Genomic DNA, 24,805 nt, shown 5'->3' with positions numbered 1-24,805 from the left:
ACCTTCGTCGCCTTGTTGTTTGTTGTTGCACCAGACACACAAACAAACAAGAGACATTCCGCAGACAGCAAACTCGAAACTTAATTGTCAATTTAATTAAAAGCCTCGTTAATCGCGGCGATATCTAATCGCATTACATCCAGTAATCGACCGACTGAAGATCAGGCGACTAATCCAACTCCGATCTATTAACAATCGTCAATTCTTGTTAACGAGTCGACTCTGAATTAATTTGTTTAATTGTGCACTGATGAAGTCTCATCGAGCGTTAAGCGCGCGGTAAAAATTGTTTGTTGTGAGCGACGAGCGGCTCGCAGATGCTCGCCAACGCTCGGGGGAAAAAATTCGCGACGTCCCTCGTACGATTTTGACTAATTCGCGTGTTTAACGGAAACACGGTGTAAACATCGATTTGGACGGCGATAAATATGAGAATGTTTTTTGGTTATGTTGATAGGTTGGCGCACGTCCAATTTTTCTCGTTTTTCCAAGGTGCAAGGTTCTGAAAATAATTGTGGTTTTTGAAGAAAGTGCGTAACAAAGCGCCTCTTACCTTTATATCTGGATCTTTTTCGTCATCGTTGTGATATGCGTAAACATTCGTAATCATAAAACAGAAGGCTAATAAAGACGGTAATTGATGATACTTGCAGGAGTAGTATTTACAAATTTTTATTAGTAAACAAATATGCGTTGACAACTTCGATAAATAAACAGGCGTTTCTTAGTTAATCTGCAAAAATATATATTTACAATAATTATTAACAGTATATACAGGGAGTCTATGTTACAACGCGGCGCCGGCTTAATCCTAAAGTAGATCACAAACAAGTACTGACGGTACGAGTCTCGTTGCATTTCTCACATTTAACTTCACAGCACCACTCGAATTTGCACTTGCAATTCTTCTCTTCGGTCACGTCGTGGCTGGTGTAGCCTCTGCCGCAGCACAGGATGCTGCAGCCCTCCTCGGCGAGGGAGGTGTCGACGCAGGTGCGGCCCTGGGTGCCGAACGAGCCGAGCGTGTTGTTCGGCAGGCAGAAATGCGGCGACTCCTCCGAGTACACCAGGTCCACCTTGCCCGGGGGCTTTATCGACGAGTCCTCCGGCATGAAGCTCTGGCCGTCGTTGCCAGCGATCACCTTGGCCGCGCCGTCGAAGCGCTCCTTCAGACGGTTGCCCACCTCCCTGAAGGGGGGCATCTTGCGCCAGCACGTCTTCAGGGTGCATGACCCCGAGAGACCGTGACATTTGCATTCTGTACGCATGTGGTTCTTGATTGCCTGGAACAAGGGGAGATTATTTCGCGGGGGCTGATCGCCGCACAAATTGGGGGTTTTACGGCGTATTTATTTGCGTTTTATTGCGCTCTTTCACACCCGCTTAAAAAGCAATCAACGGGAAAGCGACCGGGGATTTGGGATGGTGTGAAGTGGGCTGACGGCAACCCCAAAAACAAACAAAACATTTATTCTTGTTGTACAACGGTTAAAAAGCAAATTGAACAATGAAAAAATGACCAAAACAATAAAACACGGTAGAGGCATTTTGAACACGCAAAGAACAAAAAGACAAATCCAAAGTAAGCCTTTGTATTTTAATTTAATAAACAACAATTAGAGGAAATTGAATTAATTAAATTAATTATTCTAAATTATTAATAGGTATGTAAATGAATTGGTTTACAAATTAACACATGACGAAAATTAAAAAAAAAACATACATATTTTGAAAAAGTTAACCCCCCCAGGGATGTCATAATATTTTTTTAATTAATTTAATTATTTCCCAGATTTTTTTTGCTCAAATAATTGGGTTATTGTGGAGATAAGCGCGAGTTGCAGACTAGCGCGGAGGAAAATTTTATGTGAACTTACCAATCTACCGGCAACGTAATTGTGCAGCTTGACTAACGTTTTCATATCACTCCTCTTCCTATACCGGGTGTCTAAAAAGTCTTTTGATTTCTTGATGCCGAAGTCTACGTTTTCGCCGCCGCAGCCCTCCCACTCCCAGTCGCCCTCCGGCATCGATGCAAATTTCAGTCTCTTCTTGTTCTTCCTGTTCTTCATTTTCCTGTCGCAGGAGCATCCGAGCAGTTCCCCCGTGGTGCAGGCCCTCGTCACCTGGTAGGTCACGCCGGCCGCCACCACAGCGTTGACGAATCCCGTCTCTCTGGTGTCTGCGACAAGCGGGAAAAAAGAACACTTAGAGTGGACGAGTCGATGATATTTGATGCGACATCGATTTTTATCTGTTGTGCGCCAGTTCTTGTCGCTTCTCGCCGCCGGTAATAGTAATTGCAAATGTGATTTACCATGAGCGAGCGAGTTATGCGAAGATCACTATCGGGTTAGAGAGACCGTGAATGACAATTACCCCGGCCGGTGGTATCACGGCGGGGATCTGATTAAGACACTGAGATATAAGTGCGATTGATGAGACCCGGATCACGTGATGGATCAACCTTCGCGCTAATAAATCCACTTAGATCGATCATTTAGATAACGGCTGCTCAGGTGCATATTTGTACTAATAAAGCGCTTGTTTGTGGACTGTCGTTTTTCATTGCCGTTTGCGGCGTTCGTTTCCATTCGGATGCGCTAATAGATCTTAAGCCATGTCGCGGCCCTGAACGCCTGAAACATGGAATTATTAAATGTCAGAAAACATGCACGAAGCAAGCCGATTGGCGACAGGGATTTTTGCGGCTTCACGGTTGGCAAAACTGCAAGCGGCGGCTGGATCAAGCTCAGATCTCAAAATCTGACTGATAGTAATTGACCTATATTTTTCAAAGACTAAGGGCCAGTTTATAGAAAGAGAATTAAATATTTAATTCGAATTAAATTTTAATGCGCGATTAACCCATCAATCTGGAACTTCGATTGGTTCAATCTGATCACGTGTTCAGTTAATCTTGCATTTAATCACGATTAACTTAATTTTGCTTCTATAAACTGACCCCTAGTTTGTTGTTACCAAAACAACAGTTTAAGAACTGATTAATAAGATAATACAGCGTGATCAAAAAGGACTGTTTGAGTTGGCAGTACGATTTTTATTTTTAAATGACTAACTAGAGTAACTTCCGATTGTTGACGACTTCACACTGACACTTGACAGTTCAAGTTGTTCCTTTGTACCGTTGATTTTTTTATACATACATAACCTACAATTTTGTCGCAGTTGATTTTACGTCAAATATCTGTCAAAAAATGTATCCGTTTGCAATATTGCAAACAGCCGAATAACAAAATGCTCTTAATTGTATTGCCAACTTAAACAGTCCTTGTTGATCACCCGGTATTTAGCAACGTTGTGGAAAAATAAAAACCCCCGATCTCGAGCGAATTGAACAGATGTGTGATATTTTCTACAGGGAAGATTGAATCCTCATTTCTTGACCTATCAAGAGATTTTTAAAAGACAATTTTTTCAAATCAAAATAAAGAATGTAATCAATACTTTTCTTTACAATTAGGTAAATGTTTTCATAAGAATGTTTGAATAATTTTTGTATCACTAGTTATAAACAAATATGTATTAATCAAAGCTTTATACAGGGTGTAATCGAAATACACGGAATAATTTTAACCACGAGCTACTGGCTTCATGTAGAACTCGGAAAAAATATTTAAAAAATTCTGTCAAAAAATAAATTGACATTTAATTTTTGAGGTACAATTTTTTATAGTTTTCTACGTTGTCTCACAATCTTGTAGGTAAAATTTCGGCACATTTTTAAAATACACCCTTGTATGTATAGCTATCATATTTTATAAAATGTACGCCAATGCGACGTAACCTCTGGGAATTATGCTTTAAAACAAGGAAACCGCATAAATGTCAATATATTTTTTGACATAGCATTTTTTAAATATTTTTTCCGAGTTCTATATGAAGCCAGTAGCTCGTGGTTAAAATTATTCGGTGTATTTCGATTACACCCTGTATGTATCGGGTGTTCATTTAAATTTATCCTCAAAGTAGGCGTTGAAGAGTCTATTGTGAACGCACACGGATTACACTCCACGGATCAGCTGTTTAAATCTAACCTCACTTTGTTTGCGTTTTTACTGTGGTGCGTTCACAATCGACTCTTCAACGGCAACTTTGAGGATAAATTTAAATGAACACCGGATAATTCTAATGGAAGTTCTGCTGTAGATGTTACTGATTTTAATATCTTTTCTGTTCTTTGCGACTGAATTATTTTCAATTTGTTTAATTAAATATCAACAAAAAATATTTTGAGTAGTAAGAGTAAAAGCTTGAAGAAACATAAACAGTCAGTTGAGGTCAGGTCATCCAGTAAAGACGGGCATAAATAAACAAAACACGATTGAAAGCGATTCGATATTGAAAATTTACATCATCGGCAAGAGGGCAAACACGTAAACGGTGTTTGGTGTGAAGAAATGTAAAATAGAATTTTGTGCGGTTGCGAGTTTGTTGGGACAAGTCAATCAGAGAGGAAGAGGAAGAGAGAGAGAGAGAGAGAGAGTATTAATCCTTTGGAAGCTCTCGGATGTATCAAAGCTCGCTCGAAGTCAATAAGTCAAGCTAGTTATCTTAGCAGGTCCTTTATCTTAAGTGGTTAACAGTCCGGTAGAAAGTAAAAGATTTAAAAGCTTAGTGACAAGCCCTGTACAATCCCGAGTCAGCTACCTGGCCGTTATCATCGCCCACATCTCCATCGAGGAGCGAACTATTAATTTACACCTCTCCATGTGTGCACTTTGGCAAATCATCGGCCGATGACAATCCCAGTCGGGCGTGAGAAAACGGCGGTCGCGGACGACCTCGCCGAAGAATTCGGCTGTGGTGCGATTCGAAAAATTCGAGAATGATGAAAAAACGTCGCCGCGATCCGTCCGAAGAATGCGAGTCCTTTATTAAAAATATAAGAGCAAATGTGGGACGGAATGTTCGTTAATAATTGCGTGCCATCTTCGACGGATTTGCTCCGATGCGGGACATCTCCGCGGAGCATTCCGTTTGTCAGGTTGGTAGCAAATTTATGGTGATGTCTTCTGGGTACAGACCAGTCCGATGTTTTATGCCGCCCGTTTTCCGTGTCGTGCTATTCCAGTGATTTAGATAAATGCAGATGCGAGAGGTTCGTACGCATATCGGGGAATAACACGAGTGCTGACTTTGCCATACCTGTCACGAGATTTATCGGAGAAAAGGGCAAATTTGACCACACTAAAAAATCAACCTGACTCCGATAAATATAAGAAACGTTACGGATTTTTTAATATGGCAAATTTGATTTTTGGGGCAATTTTCTATTCACAACCAATTTTCGACCTGAACGTGCGGCGTAGCTTCACTCATACCAATAACGGCAATGAAGAGAGAGCCGAAACTCCAAGAAAAAATATTGTGTATAGTAATTTGGGTGACCATTTTCTTCGTTCCCGCTTCGAAAATGGGATTCTGTCATGAACCATTTTAAAAACCATGTTATCATAATAATATTCATGTAAATGTCAAAATTGACAAGTGACAATTTATCAAGTTACGCCGCACGTCTTCACAAATTTCGTTTTCCACAGCCGCCTCTTATGTGTTTTTTTGTCGATCATATTATGTTTCTGTACATGGTAAAGTAATCTCTTGGGTGTCAATGTACAGTGTTGGAAAACTTGAACATTACATTTACGTTAATTTTTATTTTTGCACTTTTCCCAAAAACGAAATCTAACTTTTTACACCTGCGGCTTCGTTGTTCACACTTCACATGCGTGCCATATTCATGTCCATATCCCACTTGTACCGTAAATAACTATTATTCTTGTGACTAGCAGCAGTTAAAATTTTTCTTGGGCCTTAAACTGTCAAAGTCACCAAACTACTGATTTTGTCTTTGGTATTTTGATAAAATTTGGAAGAAATAAAAATAGAAATCACATTTTAAAGGCAGAGTAATTTTATTTGGCGGAAACAGTAAATACTTCACAAAATCGGTAATGTTTCCACAGGATGTTGAAAATTTCTGGAAATTCTTCGGAAGCATTCGTCGAGTGTTCCAAGAAAAACGCTGCTGCAATTGGTTTCTTAATACCAAAAGGTAAATAAACTGAAAGTACGTGTTTATTATAAGAGACATTCAGTAAATAAAAGTGCAAAAAAATTAAACAGAAGATATCTTCCTTAGATCGAGACGCCCACAAGTTGTAACTGAAGTGATTGTTTCAAAGAGATTAAATCTTTTTATTTCAAAGCGTTCAGACATAATCTGTTATAAACACCGACTAAATAAATCTACACGTCAATCACGTGGTTCTTCAGACAACAGAATCGAGAACAGAAATAGTTCTGATTAAATTCGTTTGAATTTTCGCTGTCAGATAATTAAAAAAAAAGTATTCTATTGATTTGTCCCATATTATGGGTTTACTAACTTGAACTTGGGACATTATTATCTAATTAGCTCAGTAATGACTATCAGATCCTTTGAAAGCTGTTTAAATAATCGCCGACCAGAGTAGTCTTAAGTTTGAGGTTTACAGAACGTGTAAACACCGAAGTCAAACTTTACAGAAGGACGTCCGTGACCTCTTCCTCTTGTGCAAACAACAAATAAATCGATGCGATAAGTTTTACGATCGGTCGTGTCAAAGCACCTCCGCGTGGTTCTAGCCCACGAAAACTTTTCCCCAAATGAAACGGCGAACAAATTTGCTCAGAGGCTCCGGACCGAGACAATAGAGATGAAGCCCGGAGCTGGACGATAAAAAGTCGCATTCCAACGTAAGGGCGAATGTTTACAGATTTGGAAATGGCCCGATCAGGTATGCGACTGCTCGCTATAAATCTCCACCGGTCCATTGTCCTCTCGTCGTCAGAGCGACCACGTCGTCATCTTCGAACGGTCTACTCACCTCGCAGGAGCACCTTCCTGATGCTCCTCCTCGACGAGGTGCAGTTCCACCGTCGGTACCTGAATTGGTACTGGCACTCGCGCTGTCCTAAACCTACGCCGTGGTATATCTGCTGCAGCAGTGCCGGCTTGTTGCAGATGTCGGCCATTTTGCCCCGTAATCGCTTCGTCTTCTTGCAAATTGCGCGCGGGTCCATGACGAGTTGGCTTCCGGCGGCCCTGCAACAACACACAATCATAAATACGAGCGGTACGGACCTGGAATTTCACCAAACACACTCCCACTGGCCAAATCTCGATGAAATGTATTCACCTTGCCACTAGTTACTTTTAATTTATTAATCTAATAGTCAATTAATGGGCGATGTTAATTAAAATTTTCATAAATTTCGCATTAGCCAATATTGCTTTCATTAACATTTAACTCAGACCATCATTATGAATGGTAACTGGCTAATAATACAAAAATTCTGACTTAAATTTCAATTATTATAGTTTATGATGATTCATTTATAACAAATTAAAATGTATTAATTTTTTTATGGGTACTTTGAAAAATAACTGACAACCCGGAAAACATACTTTTCGAAATACGAATATTTATTGCAAGTAATTTATTCATTCATTTCTTCGATATTTATTTTTGCTTTTCAAATCGAAACACAAAGCTGATGAAAATCAAGCTTTGCAATAAATTAATTCGTAAAAAATGTAAATCCATAAACAAAAAATTAATTGAGACTTGACGTATACACTTATGAATTAACTTATGATAAACAGATAAATTTAATTTGTTGAACAGACCGTTACAAATCATTCTGGTTGATCTAGAATGATTTAAATCAATCGTACCATTGAAAGACGGTTAAATAAACTGGTAGAAAATTAGATTTAAATCAGTGAATTCAATTGAATTAAAATGTAATCTTTTTATAAATCAATTACAGCGTCAAATTAAAAATTAATTATTTCATTCAATAATTCATGAATTGCAAAAGTTTAAAAAAAGGAAAAAAAACTCCCCAGTGGTTTGTTATCGCATACAATATTTTTTCAGAAATGATTCCTGGAATTTTACAGCGCCATTAAAATAGTTATTTGTGTATCAAGGCCGAAAAGTGCATCTTTTTCGTCCGAGTTTGAGTTTTCTGGCCGAGGCGCAGCCGAGGCTTGAAAACAAGCAAGGACAAAAGGCACTTTTTGGCAGAGGTGCACATTAAATTTTTTAGCGACCGCACGAACTACAAAACAAAAGACATCATTGGAAAAAGTACAAATTTATTTTGTATCTACCTTTTTCAAATAGATAAATTTATTAATATATTTTTTTAATAGTACTTATTTGTATCAGCTTGCCAACAAAACTAGCAATTTAATATTTGCAATACGATTACTTAGGTATTTACATCATTTATGGTGACAGGACAATTATCAGTTTTGTCGGTTTCGTTGCCAACTTACTAAGTAGACCAATAGATGGCGCCACGGTCAGGGTCCGAAAAAGTGCGTACGAAAAAGAGTTACTTTTCGTCCGCTTGTTAATATGTAAAATTACCGTTTTCATTAAGGGTGCCTAAAAAAGAACTCATTTTCTAATTTATATTACCTGTCTAAAGTGTTTTTTTTTTCACAAGGAAAAATAAAATACAATTTGGAGAACTTTATTTTACACTTTTGTACATTTGAACTCAATCAAATTCTGCTCAATTTGCTACAAAAATGAACAAAATGGAACCCGAAATGTTACACAGAAAATTTATGGCACCTGAATGATATTTTCAAATTTTACAAATTATTTTTGTAGTAATAATAAGACAAAGCTGTTGCAAAAATTATATATGTTGGTGGTACAGTAGTCGCTGCGCACGTGTGTGTAAACTTCCCACTTGAAAAAAAACTGTGATTTGTACCTACATATGTTACATAAATAACTACATCCTCGTATTTTCCTTTTGGGCTCTTAGAATACTTTTTGTTAAATATTTAAATTATTTTGTTTATTAAATTTTAACATTAAAAAAAAATTGAATATTTAATTTTTTCCATTTTTTAAAACTTGTAATCAGAAACTATTATTTTTCTTTCCTTTTTGATTCACATCCTACTTTTTAACAAATTTCATTTAATTTTTTTAAATACATTTTTAAAATACTGGTTAAGTTGAAAATTTGATGGGTTTTATAACTTATCTAAAATTTTACAACAAACATTTAAGCATTTTTGATTTTTTAATGAATTTTAAAGAACCAAAAGATTCCATTGTTTAGGAAAAAATTGTTCTGACCCAACTCGCATCGGTGACCCTTCAAGTTTTGGTTAAACCTTCATGAAAATATTTTCCGAGATCTTTGTAAATTGTGAAAAGAGACAAACGTAAACGCTTTCACGTCAAATGTCTGAAAAAGTGGAGTAACTGTTAAGTGAAGTTCATTTAAACCATGATTTCACCGGTCCTTGTAAAAATAAACAGATCGCGTTGATCACTCCGGCATGACGAACCCAGCTCCGAGATGACCCCCACGAGACAATGTAAATTTTTTCGTAACGACGTAAAGTCCAAATTTGGAGTGAGATGGCGATGGAAGTCCTCCCGAGTGGCCACTTTCCCGTAAACAGCCGTCTAAAGGTAGACCGCAATGATGGCAATGTTTATGGAAAAAGACATCAACAGATTGGGTACAGTTTATTTTCGTCTGAGCACAGGTGATGGTGCGAATAAAGCATGCCCAGGTCTACTTGACTCCTGTTTATAAACAGTGGGTTTAATGCTCAAACGCCATGATTAGTTAATGGACTCATTAACTCTGAATTTAGAAACGTAACATGCCTCAATCATAGAGATTCGCTGCTACCTGAGAAACGGCCGTTAGAATGGTGACGTCAAGCGAAAGAGGAGCTGCCATAGATGGTGACGGCAAGGTCGGTGAAATACCGGCCTGGACAGAGGGTACACATGCTCTTGCAGCAGTCGCCGACGACCAATGGGTACCCGGGGGACGTCCCGTGCGGCCTGATTGGAGAGGACGACCGATATCAATACCTCACACCTCGGCCAAGGACACGCGATCCGGAGCGCCGGTATTGATAAGCGATCGACGGCGGCCGTGATGGGCCAATGACGGCGGCACCGGGGCCGCCGGCGACCCGCAACGCCCCCAAACGAAATCGAATCCGATAAACCGTGAGACATCATAATTCGCGTCAATTGGAAATATAAATTAAATTGCGGCGGCGGGCCCGGAGCCGGCCCTGGCACCCCGGAGTGATTTGTGCGGGACGCGTGAACGACGTGAGTACGGCAATAACTTTTTATTGCCGATAGCCAATTAAAATTAATTAGCTTAATTCGGTTAATCCCAGATACTGATCTAAAATTAAAAATGTTAATGCGTTACAAGAGAACACTGTTTAAACACATTTACAATCAACAGGTCGTTATGCAAATACCTCGACTTAGATATTTTATTTATTTGTGGAGGATGTTGCGGGAAAAATGCTGCAAAAAAGATGATTTTTGTGTAACACGTAGTAACGATCTGTAAATTAAAATAAACATGAGAGTATTCGCTGAAATGTCGATAAAATTTCAGAATGCTTCTCGAGGATCGGACGGGTGGGTGGGTATAAATCAAATGTCAATTAAACTTTCGGTTGGCGGGCATCTGCGCAAGGTTGCTCAACAAATTGGATACATTTTTCTAAGTGTTTTTATCTGGCGTTGCGCTGTTCTGTTACCGAAATTTTGTTAACACGCGGAGTTCAACGAAATAATCTTGAGACCAAAATAGCAAAACAACTTTATTTTATCCAACAGACGGATGAAAGGTATATCGTTGCAGAAGGAATTTCTGTTATAATATGTAATACTTATCTTAGTAGGTGTAGGTATTTAGTACCTACTTCTGGTTTTCTCCATTTTTCTTTGGTTACTATAATTTCTTATATTTTATGTTACCTTACTATTCAAAAAAAATATATTTCTCCACATTCTACAGACACTTGTCTGATAAAATTTACTCAGCCTTCTTTTTATTCATTTTTTTTACATTTTTTAAATGGTTGCATTTTATTCGCTTATTCTCAGGAATATCAGCTTCTAACAGTTCTAACTCGTCTCCTTTCAAAGAGTTTTAGTGTTATCTACTCTTATTTTAAAGAATACTCCTACTTTTCCCAATAGCACAGCTGTTTCTTCGCTGCATTAATCTGTTACATATTCCTCTTATAACCCTTCAACCAAAACATCGACCTTGATTGCTTCATTTATTCTGCTTCCAAGTCTATTTGTTCTTGATATCCCTCAATTTTCCAAAATATTTCAGAATTTTAAATTCTTCAATTCTCTCTTCTCCTACACTTTCATTCTTTTTTTATCCGTTTTTTTCATGTACAGGGTCGCGACTTCTAATTAAATAAAATTGTCGAAATTTTACAACATACATAATTATTGATGAGGTATATTTGAGAATATTTTCATTTTTTTTTTTCTTAATAAATAAGGTCGTAATAGTTTTATTAGTTTTCTGAAATTAACTGTTAAAATTTACCTAGTACCTATAAAGTTTTTGCACTAAATGAATCTGTACCTGCTAGCGCATCAACCTGGTGGCACAATTACAAATTTTGCCTTAGTTAGCTAAATAATTCGCTTTTTTATTTAAACGCAAACCAGACGCGTGATTTATGGCCCAAATGGTATAATTTGCCAACAAAAGGATCATTCACTACAAGCCGACCGTTTTGAGCCTCTTATTTACAGCTTTGCCATAAAATTGACAATTCCCATTGTCACCTAAATTTACAACAGCACAGTAGCAGGTCATAAATAAAAATGATTTTCAAAGTTAAAATGTAAAATTGCGTTTAATTCAAAATTTTATTGTTTTTTTTCCGCTGATTTCGTAAATAATTATAGGGAGTGAATCTAGGTAGGTTAGTATCATGTTAGTATAAAAATCAGAATTTGACTTTTTGGTAAAATTTACTTTTTTTTTGGTTTTGTTTGTAGGGAAAAAAATATCAAAAAATTATGAAATGTACCTTACCAATACCCAGGTAAGTGTGAAAAATTTCGATAATTTATTTAACTAAAAGTCGCGATTTCCCGCGTGCGCGTATATGATGCCCGACCCTGTATTATTCTTTTGATTTTTTTGGACTTTATTTAGGTACTTTTTCACCCGCATGTTTTGAGGTCCTATGGCGATCATTTCACTAGAGCCTTTTTAAGGATTTTATATGGCCAGAAAAAATATTCCGACTTGGTGGGCACGTTTGTCTTGCTCCCTTCCCAAATGAAAAATAATTTATACTAGTTCTGTCATTCAGTTCTTTTTGAAATCTTTTTCATTGTCATTTTGTGTTTTTTGCGTTTTTGTACCAAATGACTTAACAGACCACACACCTTGTTCATCGAGTCTCTTAATTTCTTTGTCTTATCTCTTTTCTAATGTATTTTCTTAGATCCTTTCTTTCTCCTTTTTCCATACAAAAACCGCATTTCTTTTAGTTTTTCTATTAGTTCCTTGCTTCCACAATTGTTAACCATTGCAGACACTTCCTTAATTTCTCAGTAGATACTTACATATTTTTGCTTCTTGATGTTTCATGACATTCTTTACCACCCTTGTGCGGTAAAATGTACATTTGTCTTGATTTCTCTTGTATAAAAGTAGCAACAGCTGCGTTTGCTGCAATCTCGATCTATGAGGAAATACTTTCTCACTCTGTATTTATTGCGTATATATTCGCAGTGACGCAATTGAAAAAATGCCTCCACCCTACTACAATAGTTTGTGTAATACATTTTTTTCTTATTTACTAATCATTCCTTACGATAATAATTCACAGTAGACAAAAGGTTGTACGATATTCGCATCGTACCGTAAAATGACACATTACGATACTTACATCGTAAATAACTATTACCACCCATAAGCCCTGGACTTTTAAAATTAACTCACTTCGCAAAAACCAACAAAGGTAGTTGATGCAGTGTTATTTAAATTGTTTTATACATTTCCTGAACCTGAGTATTATCCTTTCATTGTTACTTCATTGTTTTATCTAATCCTTTCATAATTTATAAATTAAGAGTACAAATAACTAAATACCATCTGTATGCCATTTTTTTTAGCTCAATCCTAAAAAAATATTTTGTTTTCCATAAATAGAAGAATATGTGTAAAATCTGATATATTTATCGTCTATTAGAGAACATTCTTATTGCATAACCCTGAAACAATTGCTTAATTCTATTTTGATAAAATTACATCACTAAATTTGATAATTATAACTGTTGACACTCCTAAATTTCGCCTCACAAGTACAATTAAAAAAAGTACTGTAGATATTGACATTTTGTTGGAATTTTGTTGAGGAAAACGGACAGACAAAATTGTTGAATACGCGTGATGTTTCTTTGGGTGTGTAATTACTACTGTTTGATAATGAAATGTTGAAAATATGTATTCTTGAATTAAATGAGTCATTGTTATTTTTTCTTCTGTCTAAAAATAAACGAAATCTGTAACAGAACTTGAATGTGAAGGATAGGTTATGTATAAGGCTAAATATCGATTTGCTGAGTGCCATCTTCAAATTTAGCCCAACTATTAATAGAAAATTCCCCATCTCTCGTCGGGCTGTCTTTAACATATCAAAATCTGTTTTGGGAATTGTGGATATACAAATCGGAGACATATTTAATAAACAAAGCGAATCGGTGCACTTAAGGGTCATTGCATTATTCCCGTGTTGGGGCTCTATCTAGGTGGCAGACGCGTCCCCCGAGACAAATGAATTTGGCAACTTATCGGGGCAATAACAATAATACAGACGATAGGTTAAAATAAATAAAATTTCACCTTGCACTGACGGTTTCTGTGTTATTTCCGCTCTGTCAACAGATGATTTCTCACACTTCAGTCTGTGGATCTGTTCAACGTAGCACCGGTTAGACTAGGCTTAGGGGAGAAGAAGTCCATTAATCCAGGAAGAGAGATGACCCACTTGTTAGACGGGACGCAGGAGGCAGATCAGATTGTCCTTTCGGCTTCGGCCTTTTTGTCGCGATCGTGTTTGGACAGGACATACGTTAAACTTTACACGTATCAGAAAATGGTTCCAAATATTTGGTTTGATTTAGTTGTGTGTTAAACTGGGCTCAAGGTAAATATGTGCCCACTTTTCACCCATCTGTTGTCTTTCCACACGAAACGTCAAAAAACGTGTTTGTGATTTATAGTGTTTGTTCTCCCGTGAGAGGGCCTTATCAAATTTTGATAAAACGTTTCGTAAGTCTGGTTCCATTCTTACTTATTCTTCTCGGAACCATGAATTCCAATAATAAAAGTGTTATCTAATACAAAGTTAAATCAACTTAAATATTTGCCGTGGGCATTGTCTCTTGTGGATACTTTCAATTAGTGGGGGACATCTAAAAACACGACTTAATAGGCATTTAGACGGGATTGTTGTTTTCGTCCGGAATGAAAATTTGGAACTGAAACGAGCATCTGGCCGAGCTCGCTTTTTAGCGCGACGATCTTTCTAAATTGCTGTCTAAATAGTCATTCACCAAGAGTGTGTTCTTGTAATAGCCTTTAACTTGCACGTTGGTGTTAATTAACATGTTACTTTTGAATTTTTACATCAAAACGTTAGAGAGTTCAACAGCTATATTGACACCAGCAATATTTACCTCCTCTGCTTAGCGGAATCTAAACATTTTCGCCCCAAATAGAGTTATGAAACAACGCTCTCGGTCACACCGGTCCCGATCGTCATAAATCACCACTTTTTTTTTAAACAAAAATCGATCAATTAAAATTTAAACTGTTAACAACAATCTATAAACATTCTTCGAGTTCAAGATTTTTTTTTTAATAAAGCGACAATACATTGTACCAATTTTTATATAAAACGGACTCTAATTTTGTGAAGCAGCGTATCTGATCATGCAGATTATTAATAGGAACATGTCTATAAAAATACTAAAATGTTTTATAACATGAAACAAAAATAAATTAAAGCAGGCTGCACCTACTTAATGCGGAATGTTTGAAACATCGGTCATCCTTATGCTTTTTTAAACTACACTGCGCACAAAAAGTTAAGGATATTATTAGATCTCATAAAAACGAGAACTAAACGTCAAATGAAAATGCCAACAATAAATCAAAACTATGAACATAATTAAAATGTAAAAAACAATCTTCAGATTGTTGTTAAAGACAAAAACAAAAGTGTTCGGGAAAATGAGTCAACAAAACTCTAACTTTTTCTGTGGAATGTAGTTGTGGGTAGATTATTTGTTATGTTATTCCTGAAGAATATTATGATAGAGGTTTAAAGTTCCTTTTTAAAAAAATAAAGAAATTTAAAATAAAATGGTCTCAAGTAATTTTCACAAATTTATATTATGTACATATTACCTTTTTTTTAATTTACTTAAATGTTACTCCTATAATATTTTATACGCAGCGGCAGAATTAACCGCCCACCAAAATTGTATTAACTATTTTCAAATAAATCAAGGTTTAGTTGAGTTTTTATTTGATTTATCTCATTTATACAATAGATTTATTATTAAACTGCCTTTGATGCTTTTTCCTTGTCCATAAAATTTGATTCATAAAGCACACATATTTGACAAAATTCAGTCATTTAAAACGGGTGGGCTGTTAATTGTGCCGCTGAGTACCCAAAATTCGCGAATTCCGAATTCAGAGCGTTGTAGGGGATCACTTCAGTAGTCCAAATATGGAAAATAAAAAAAAAAATCGGGACTCCCCCCACAAAGATACATTGGTCTGAATTTTTTTTCTAAATATTTACGAGCTCCACTGGGCCCTTCCCTACCACACTCTGAATTCGGAATTCGCCAATTTTGAAACACCTGTACTCTCCTGGCAAAATGGATTCTCCAAACAAAAATGTTGCCATATTGTCATATTCTAGTGTGGAAATTTGAAAGAATCGTTTTTTTTTCAGATTCATCAAAAGGATTTTGAAAAAAACCCTCTTTGGATTTTTCCAAAATTGACGAATTTTATTTTTTTTTCTTGAAACTATTTTTTAAAATGGCTACTACAATTTTTCTAGAACTACTTAACCGATCGGTGTGTGACTTCAGTCAACATGTATCAGAATTACGTCAAAAAATATCTCTTGGTAATTTTTGGCCTACTAATGTTTGTTTAAAGTAAAACTAAAAAATCAACGGTTAATTTTCAAAATGCCCCCATTCCTTTGACTTTCAAATCATTTTCTTTGAGAAACTTATTCGTTTCTGTTTTTGAGATGAGTAGAACTGCTGGAATTAAGGGAACCAGTTGAAACTTTTTTTTTGGTACGAAATCGCTTATAACAAGCTTAATTGTTATTTTATTTCTTTGAAAAAAATAAAATAATGTTATTAATGTTAAAATTAAATTAAAAATTAATCCATTACAAATTTTTAATGGGTACATATTCTAAATTTATGACAATTATTTTCTTGATTTGCTCAAAAATTATTTTCAGGAAAATTTCCTGTTTTTAATTTTTTAATTAAAAAATAGAGAAAAATCTTATTGTTAAATTAGTTTATTTTTCGAAATCAACTGTATAGTAACTTTTTTGTTAAATCCACGTAAAGTACGTTCAAATCTAGAAGTACATAGGCGCTCCTCCGATTTACCTGATAACTATCGGGCCTTCAAATAAATATATATTTAGAGTAGGCGTAGTCGACATTCTAATTCTGTTAACAGTGTAAAGTAATTTTTGTAGGTAACCAATTATTCCCCGGAGTTACACTGATTACATAGTAAGCTTTTTCCCAATTTCATATTGTCATATTCGGTGGAGGGAGAACCTAATTTTATTTCGTTAAAATGTCAGACGTTTCTTGTTGTATCATTTTCTACGCTGGAAAAATGTTGCAAACACTTGAATTTCCATAGGTTGCTCTAAATATAAATTTAATTGAAGGCCCGTTAGTTAGGCTGGACATCACGTAATGTGTATTTCTCACACTTGCACTTTTGTGCATTTGTGTATTTATACATTTCTCTTTGAGTGTGTCATGCCACTCTTCATTGTTAATTCAAGTTTATATCGTCAGCATCTGGTTAATTTTTTGTAGTTTATTTTAAGGTAATTTTTGATGCTTCCCTTCAATAATTTAAATAATTTTTAATAGGACCCCTGAATATGTAAGTTAATTTGTAAGACAATGTTACATGAAAAAGAAACTTATTGTGATGAAATTACTAAACTGTCATTAAATCCTTTAATATAAAGAAGAAATAATTTTACCTAATCCCTTCGGAAAGACAATACTCAGAAGACCTCCTTCCAATGTTATTTTGGTTCAGAAATATCGGGTGTTCATTTAAATTTATCCTAAAAATTGGCGTTGAAGAGTCGATTGTGAACGCACCACTCGTCACTCTGTATAGTAACAACACAAACGACCCAATAAGTGAAGTTAGTTTTAAACCGCTGATCCGTGACCCGTAATCCGTGGTGCGTTCACAATCGACTCTTCAACGCCTACTTTGATAATACATTTAAATGAACACCCGATATAAGACGATATTTTTTTAAGAACTGCATCTCATTCTTTCATATTTCCTTGAGATTATGCATGAAATGGCAGCTCTTGGCCCAGCACCGGCTCCCGTCAAATTACGAAACCTTGCGCGAAAAATGTCAATAATTTGGTCTCGGTGCCAAAATTATTGGCACGCACTGTTCGACGGTACACTATCGTTGCACAAAGTCAGCAAACGAATAATTCCCCATTACCTGTCACATTTGTGTACGTCTCGGTTGCCAAATCGTAAGCAATATCCGAAAAGTGTCGAATTAGTTAAGGATTTATCGATACGATCCTCCTGAAAATAAAAACGGAGTCAAGGATATCGCATTACGGTGCATGTTCCGACCAGCTGTCCAAGCACGCGTCTCGTGGTTGCGGTCTCGGCGATATATTTCAGGAAATGGGCGCGCGTTTTTCAGATCGCTTCGACCGCAATGAAAGATTGATTCGAAATTGCGAAAAAAACAACGGAACAGTTGTACAATCTCCGATGAATGAGGCGACTACTGTCCAGATAAAATAAATACGTCTATGAATATCATCAGCTAAATGCAAAATGGTTCTTGTGGATTTTTCCTGCCCAAAAAAAAAAAAAATAATAAAATTTAATTGGGCACGATTTTATTGGTTTTTTATTTAAAAATAAATGATTGATTCAAATTCAAAATAATAATAATCACAATAATACTGCGACCCCATTAATGGAAGCACTATCAATATTGGATCAGTAAAGCTAAGCAACGTAAGGTGAGGTCAGTGTTTGGATGGGTGACCGCCCATTCAATATTTCATGATTAACGTTAAAAATTCTTTTAAAAAATCTCAGACTTGTTCCCAAAAGATTAAATAATGACATATTTGTTCCTCGTTTAAATATTTGTTTATATTTTTTATTTTTACTGTACATTAGACCTGAATTAGCCTTTTACCTTTCGGGCTGTTCATTAAGTCCAGTTACTGTGCTATAATTAATCCGTTCCCGATCCGGCAGTGAATGAAGTATGCCAGCTTTATCCCGCTAAATTGGCCGTATTTCATATTTATTATCCCGGGAGAATCCCGAGATTTATGAATATTGCGTGTTTCGCTCGCGCGCTTTCATTTATTGTAACAAGTCAAGAGAACGGAATTATAGCGGGCGAACGTTTGTTTCTAATGAATTTTATTGACCGTGGCGGAGAGCTTTTGTCGTTTTAGCACGTTGTAAAGTTGGCAGTACATCCGCCGTATGTAGTCTGGATGAGATTTCCCACTTCCAGACGAAAAGACGGGATGAATAAATTCGTTCGTTCGTTCATTCGGGTCGTTTAAAGAGGCTACGTTACGACATTATTGAACAAAGCGCCGCTTAATTGCCAATCAAGTTGAATCATTAAATGTCAACTAAAGTAGATGTAGGTGTATTGTTATGGCGCGTCACGAACAGGTGCCATTCATGCCTGGCTCGTGCACCTTAGCCTTTACAAAATACCCTTTGATCCATTAAGGCGGCACAGATATAAATTAAAACGACATTTTGTAAATCGAACAAAGGAGGAATTTATTGCGACGATATGCAACGGTTAACGCAAAAGTAATTTATTGGCTCGTTTGTCACATTAAATGTTTTTTTAGACTTTTCCGGAACTATTTGTGTCGTCTTGTGCGTGTACTGTGAAACTAGATTTTTGCAAAAAATTTTTGGTGCCACCTATTTATAAACATCTGACCGTACAAAATTTCCTAAATCATTTTCAATTGCAAGTTTTTTATTTTAAATTAATTCAATAAAACCTTAGTATTGGAGTGGCTACCAGAAAGTCCAAACATGAATCTCATTGACCACCAAGAGAATTTTTAGAATAAAATTTTTTTGTGTTAACATTAAGTAAAATTATGTCAAAACAATGTTGGAAAATATTAGAATATGTCCAAAAGTGCCAGGAAAAACAAAAAAAAAAATGTTTTTGCAGTTTTGTCCAACTTCTAGCACCAAAAACAAAGCAGCAAAAAGAATAGACTCCTTCAGGAACTGTTTTTTTTTCGAAAAAAGTCTTTGTGGTTAAGTACATTATTATTAATAAAAATCAACTCTAAACTTTCTATTTTTTTTCCTTTCAAAAATATACCTAATACAAAAATACACTGAATACAAAATATCGCAAATTTATTTTTTATGTAAGAATTCTTAGTAGTTTTTGGCAGAAAGTCCTTACACGATATGATGTTGTTATAGATACAAAATTAGTGCAAAATGGCTCATATTTAAAACAAGTAAGTAATTCGGTTGGCACCAAAATCAAAAGGCCTTACTTCTTCACTGTGACGACAATTTTGCAAACATTAATTCCCACGTACATCAAACGTGCGTGTTCAACCAATCAGGGCGCTTGCTTCCATCCAATCAAAAATGATTAAAATTGCATGCTGCTCTTGCTACATTCTCAAATTGTTTTTAATAAATGTGTTTTTAATGAGTGTATTATAAATAAATAATTACCTAACGTTAAAGTTTGTATTCTGGAATTAATCTTGCCAAAAATAACACGACCTAAATTTTTATATCTGATTATTTCTTTCATGTGTCTAGCAACCAATTGCGTGACAAATATTGACCAATCAAAACGAGAAAACAAAAAATAACCCGATAAAATTTCTCTAAAATGTACACTGTGCAATAATCGGATAAAAAATGTAGGTACCTGATTTTTTTTTTTAATAAATTATTTTGAATAAAAAGGATTGGAAATAATGCGTTTGTTTTCACTCTATTCAGGAAATAATCAGCCGTATACCCCTCGTGCAAAATTTTAATATCGGCAAATTTCTTGCTAATGAACTCAAACACCCATAAATTATTCGGTCAGAAGACCAATTATTATCAAATAAAAGCCCTCGTCTCGTGCTCTTATTTGATAATAATTGGTCTTCTGACCTCATTTATGGATGTTTTCGTTTATTAGCAAAAAATTTTCCGACAAAAAAATTTGCACTTGGGATATATGTGATAAATTTCCCAATATTCACTTAAACATTTTTGCTTCAGACAATTTTACTCGTTGATATTTTAGCATTTTTATTCGAGCTAAAGCTCTCGGGCCTATCCAGAATAAAAATGCCCAAATTCAACTCGTAAAATTGTCAAAGCAAAAAGTTTTCGTAAAATTGAAAAAATTATCCGATAAAAAAAAATAGTGTTGTTATTTTACTTCGAAAAAAATTCAAATCGATGCGTTTTTGCAAAAGTTAACGTGTTCGAAAGAAAATTGCACAAAAGACTAATCTGATTGACATCAAAATCAATAGATCTGGAGTCCCCACTTGGGAAAATATTTTTCATAAATAAAGATTCAAATGTTGCTCAAGTTATCGCCAATGAAAAAATTACACAAAATTTATTATATGTACATATATTTTCAAAACCACTGAAACTAGAAACTTTATTGAGACAAACATTTTGCAAAAAGAAAAATTCAAATCGGTGCGTTTTTGCAAAAGTTATGATGAAAGACTCCGAAAAACAAACAAACAATAAATTGTTTGTTCGATACGTCCCTAGAAAGTGAGTCTGTGTCCATAGTTACCAGTGGTTGAATGTTTCTCTTTCGTTCACTTCACTTTTGCTCACTGTCTTTCACTCACTGCTTTTCATTCTCTCGTAATTTTTTCCAATTCTTTCTGATAACGTAATTTTGATTTTTTAGGCAACGTTTGGTACCTCGCAGTAGTTCCCTCTTCCAAGACATCGTCAGGAACATATAACTCTTCATCATCCATTTTCGCAATTTCCACAACGTGCACACAACCACTTTATTGACGTTACAGAACTTTGTTTATTTTGTATTTTATTTTTTTCCATAGCAACAGATCCGTCCAAAAATGTGATTTATTTTTATTTAAAATTTTCAGTACAAAGTTACAAACTCATTTTCTAAGAAGGTATCGAACAAAACTAAATACAGCACTCCAGAGTAAGGCCACTTTCGTTCACTTGAATTCGCGTGAACGAAAGCTTTGCCTTCCTCACCCTTACTGTAAATAACTAGTAATACCACTTTTATGAAAATCAGCGTAGTAACTCTGAAACTTACACTTATTAGATGTGAGAAGATGTATTTACAACTCTGCATCTACCTACTAGGGTACATATCTAGATATATTTTTGTACCTATAGTGCCGACACTGATAAGATAACGTAATGTTAAATGTCCTGTGTCAATCCTGGATAAATGAGCTTTCCACCGATGGAAATTAAGTCGAAACACATTACCATTCGTTCCGCAATTAAAAAAAGGTTAGAATCAAAATTACTTTCAGTTTTTTTTAAGTAAAAACAATAATTTCGCAAAATGCAGCACCGGTGAGGTCATTAAATTAGTGCCCGAACTAAAATGAAAATAATTTTAAAATAATTGAAGTTAAAATCTCAAAATGTAGTCTATCAATTAACATCGTCTCCACCCGAAGGTGCTAAGAAATTCTCTTTAACAACGTAATCTTTCACTTTCATTCACAGATGAACAGACATAAACAACAGCCGGATTTCTTTCAACCGTCGGTGGCAAACTGACAAACAAATAATCTCGAGATACCTTCAAGGTATGGATTCTGAAAGCTGTGTCGTCCGGTGAAACCATTATCGAATTTAATTGAGAATATTTGATGACTGGAAGAAAGAAAGGAATTTTTACGCCATTCCTAAACACAATTGTTGTGGTTTTGGTGTAAGACTAATGTCGAGAATGTGAATCTAATCTGGGTAGAATATTTCAGAAATTATTACCTCATTATCGCCGAGTAAAAAAAAATGAATTTTATGATAAGCCTTATGTAACAATGGGATTAGAATGGCTGAACGCTCTGCAAGTCTGCGCTAGTCGAACCATCCACCGAGGCATAACTTTTCACATTCCGTCCTCTTCTTTCTCGTTGCCCTCCCGTCGAACATTAGACACTAACGATTTCTTATTTCCAACAAATTGATTGGGAGGAAATAAAGGGTGAAAACAAAAGCTGTGTTAAGCTGCAATAAAACCCACGTCTCCATTAAACCATCAAAACGGAATCGCGCGCAATTATTTATTTTTCAATCATGTCAACGAATCCGCAGGAACAGAACTGAATAAAGCAATCAAGAATAACACATAAAGGTCTATTTTCCGGTTATTTTGTTTCATCGCATTAATACAAAGCACACACTGCGACCGCAATAAGTCAATCAGACCGAATTTTCCACCCGATATAGGCGAACGTCTAAATTAAAGCGTGTAATAAAGCGGTGTCGCTGCCACCACACGACGCGCTCCATAACTCCCGCCTTTTCGGGGCGACCCTGTAATTATCCCGGAAAGAACTCCGGAGCGAGTGTGACATTCGACGCGATTGAAACGTCAACGGGCAAAAACCCAACCACCCGGGGCAGCCATAACTCACTCTAATTAACGTAATTCCCTTTAAAACGAACACTGGTTCGGCATAAATAATAAATAAATTATTTTATTAGCGCGAGCGCTTCCAGTCTTGATTTATACGTAATTAACAGTATTAATTACACGCGTAATGGCAATAAATTTATTCATACATCAATATGATGGGAGCACGCATGCTCCAGACCATCGGGACGCATTACATCCTGTTGATCTTTGTGGAAATGACAAACACCGTAAAGATAAAAGGGATTAAGCTCTTTGTTTGCTCCTTTGCTGCTAGTTTATGCCTACCTGTTTTCAAGCTAAACATTCCTAATCTGAGCCACTTTCAGAAAATGCCTGAAAACACGCTCGCTCTGATAACTTGTTTAAGCAAAATCTCTCAAACAATAAAGGAGAACAACCGGAGCTCACCGACCGGATTCTCCACTCCGGTGCCCCAAACCCGAAACCAATTAAGCACGAATAAGCTAAATGTGCAATCTGTTTGACGTAAATATTTTCGTTGTAAACAGGCACAACAAATTATAAATATTTATTTACTTTTATCCTAGTTTCTGTTGTGTACACGCCCCACTCTGAAGAATCAAAGGATGCGAGTAGTGAGTAGCATCTTGTGATTTTTCACGTCTTCGGGTGGAAACAAGCTGGGAGCGTCTCCGCGAATTCCTCCTTGAAAGAGCTCGCCACGTGATCAGAAGAGCGTTCGGTTATTAAAAAGTCGCTGAAAATTCCTCGAGCTGGCAAAAAAGCCGGGGAGTGGGTCTCCGATACAATCAACACATTAAATCACGTGCAAAGAAGAGCCAGCAATTTTATTACTAAAAAATCAAAACTTAATTAACCTGCGGGTTAATTGCCTCCGAAGGCTCGAATGCCGTGGATTATCAATTTTGCATAATGTATGCAAATTAGGTATAATGCGGCCAATTCGCGCCGCCTAAATTAATTCGTCGGCAGCGGCGGGACGCTCCGGGTGCGGACCCGCGACGCTCCGGAGGGCGCCCGGAACGGCCCACCCGCAAGCGGGTACAACGTAAACGGTAAAAACTCACCACCAGGACAACGTGATGGGGGTGACAAGCAGAAGGTAAACGGGCACAAGCACGGCGTGCATGACCACGCGCTCACTCACCTAAGCGAGCCCCATGACTGGCGCGATCGCGGATACGAACTTGAGCGGCGGAATCTCTCAGGTGAGTTAAAATCCGCCGCATGCGCAACCAGACACCGAGGACGTCGCAAGAGACGTCGGAGATGTCGTCCCGGGGGTGGTGGAGGAGTTCCCGGAAATTTTTTAAAACGACGCCGACGACGGACAGCTGGGGATCCACGACGAGCACGGCGACGAGGAGGCTAGACGAGAAGGGGGGAAAAAGGCTCGACGGGTTCAAATAGAAGAATGCAATTGATGCGGGGACGGAATTTTGTCCCGAGAAAAAATTCGAAATTGGGGGGAAAAAAATTGTAGATCTCTTGGACCCTCCAAAATTTATTCCAGCATCGACAATACTTATTTTGAAAAGTGCTGTAAAAGATTTAGAATTTAAATAAAAATAACAAGTTTGATAGAGCTTTTACCAATTTTTTTCAAAATTTTTAAACTTGCAATGTTGCCATATCTAAGGTTTACCAAGCATATTTATTATTTTTAAGTAATGGTTCAATCCACATTGTATAAAAGACTCTTAGATTCTGAAGATTTTTATTAAAGAGTTATTTCTAAACGTTCTCCAAACCAATCTTCCTCGTACTAATTTTTGTAGCATATTGAACAAAAGAAATGTAGGGTATTTCGTAGATTTTACTACTTGGATGTTGTTACTTGGTTAATGTGGTAGAAATGACGTCATTTTTTTTACCTTTTTAGGTTGTTTTGCGATTTTTTTTGCAGTTTTTAGAAAATTTGTCTGTCTG

The 24,805-nt window shown here is 36.3% G+C and overlaps 1 protein-coding gene across 2 annotated transcripts in view; it reads right to left on the bottom strand.

The window, feature by feature from the left end:
* Positions 1 to 656: 656 nt before the first annotated feature.
* The window catches only part of LOC138130700 (protein Wnt-6-like), a 32,381-nt gene continuing 8,232 nt past the window's right edge, over positions 657 to 24,805 (bottom strand). The window contains exons 1-4 of one of the 2 annotated variants that reach the window (XM_069047326.1): positions 23,944 to 24,101; positions 6,894 to 7,111; positions 1,878 to 2,182; positions 657 to 1,283 (exon numbers count right to left, since the gene is read on the bottom strand). In XM_069047326.1, the coding sequence (XP_068903427.1) occupies positions 822 to 1,283; positions 1,878 to 2,182; positions 6,894 to 7,111; positions 23,944 to 24,005 (1,047 nt within the window). In that variant the 5' untranslated portion in view covers positions 24,006 to 24,101 and the 3' untranslated portion in view covers positions 657 to 821. Of the gene's footprint in view, positions 1,284 to 1,877; positions 2,183 to 6,893; positions 7,112 to 23,943; positions 24,102 to 24,805 lie in introns of those variants that run through there. The other variant, XM_069047327.1, reaches the window with a different exon arrangement.

This window comes from Tenebrio molitor, chromosome 5 (assembly GCF_963966145.1).
Source record: "Tenebrio molitor chromosome 5, icTenMoli1.1, whole genome shotgun sequence".
Lineage (NCBI taxonomy): Eukaryota > Metazoa > Arthropoda > Insecta > Coleoptera > Tenebrionidae > Tenebrio > Tenebrio molitor.
This window is presented reverse-complemented; position numbering and strand designations above follow the sequence as displayed.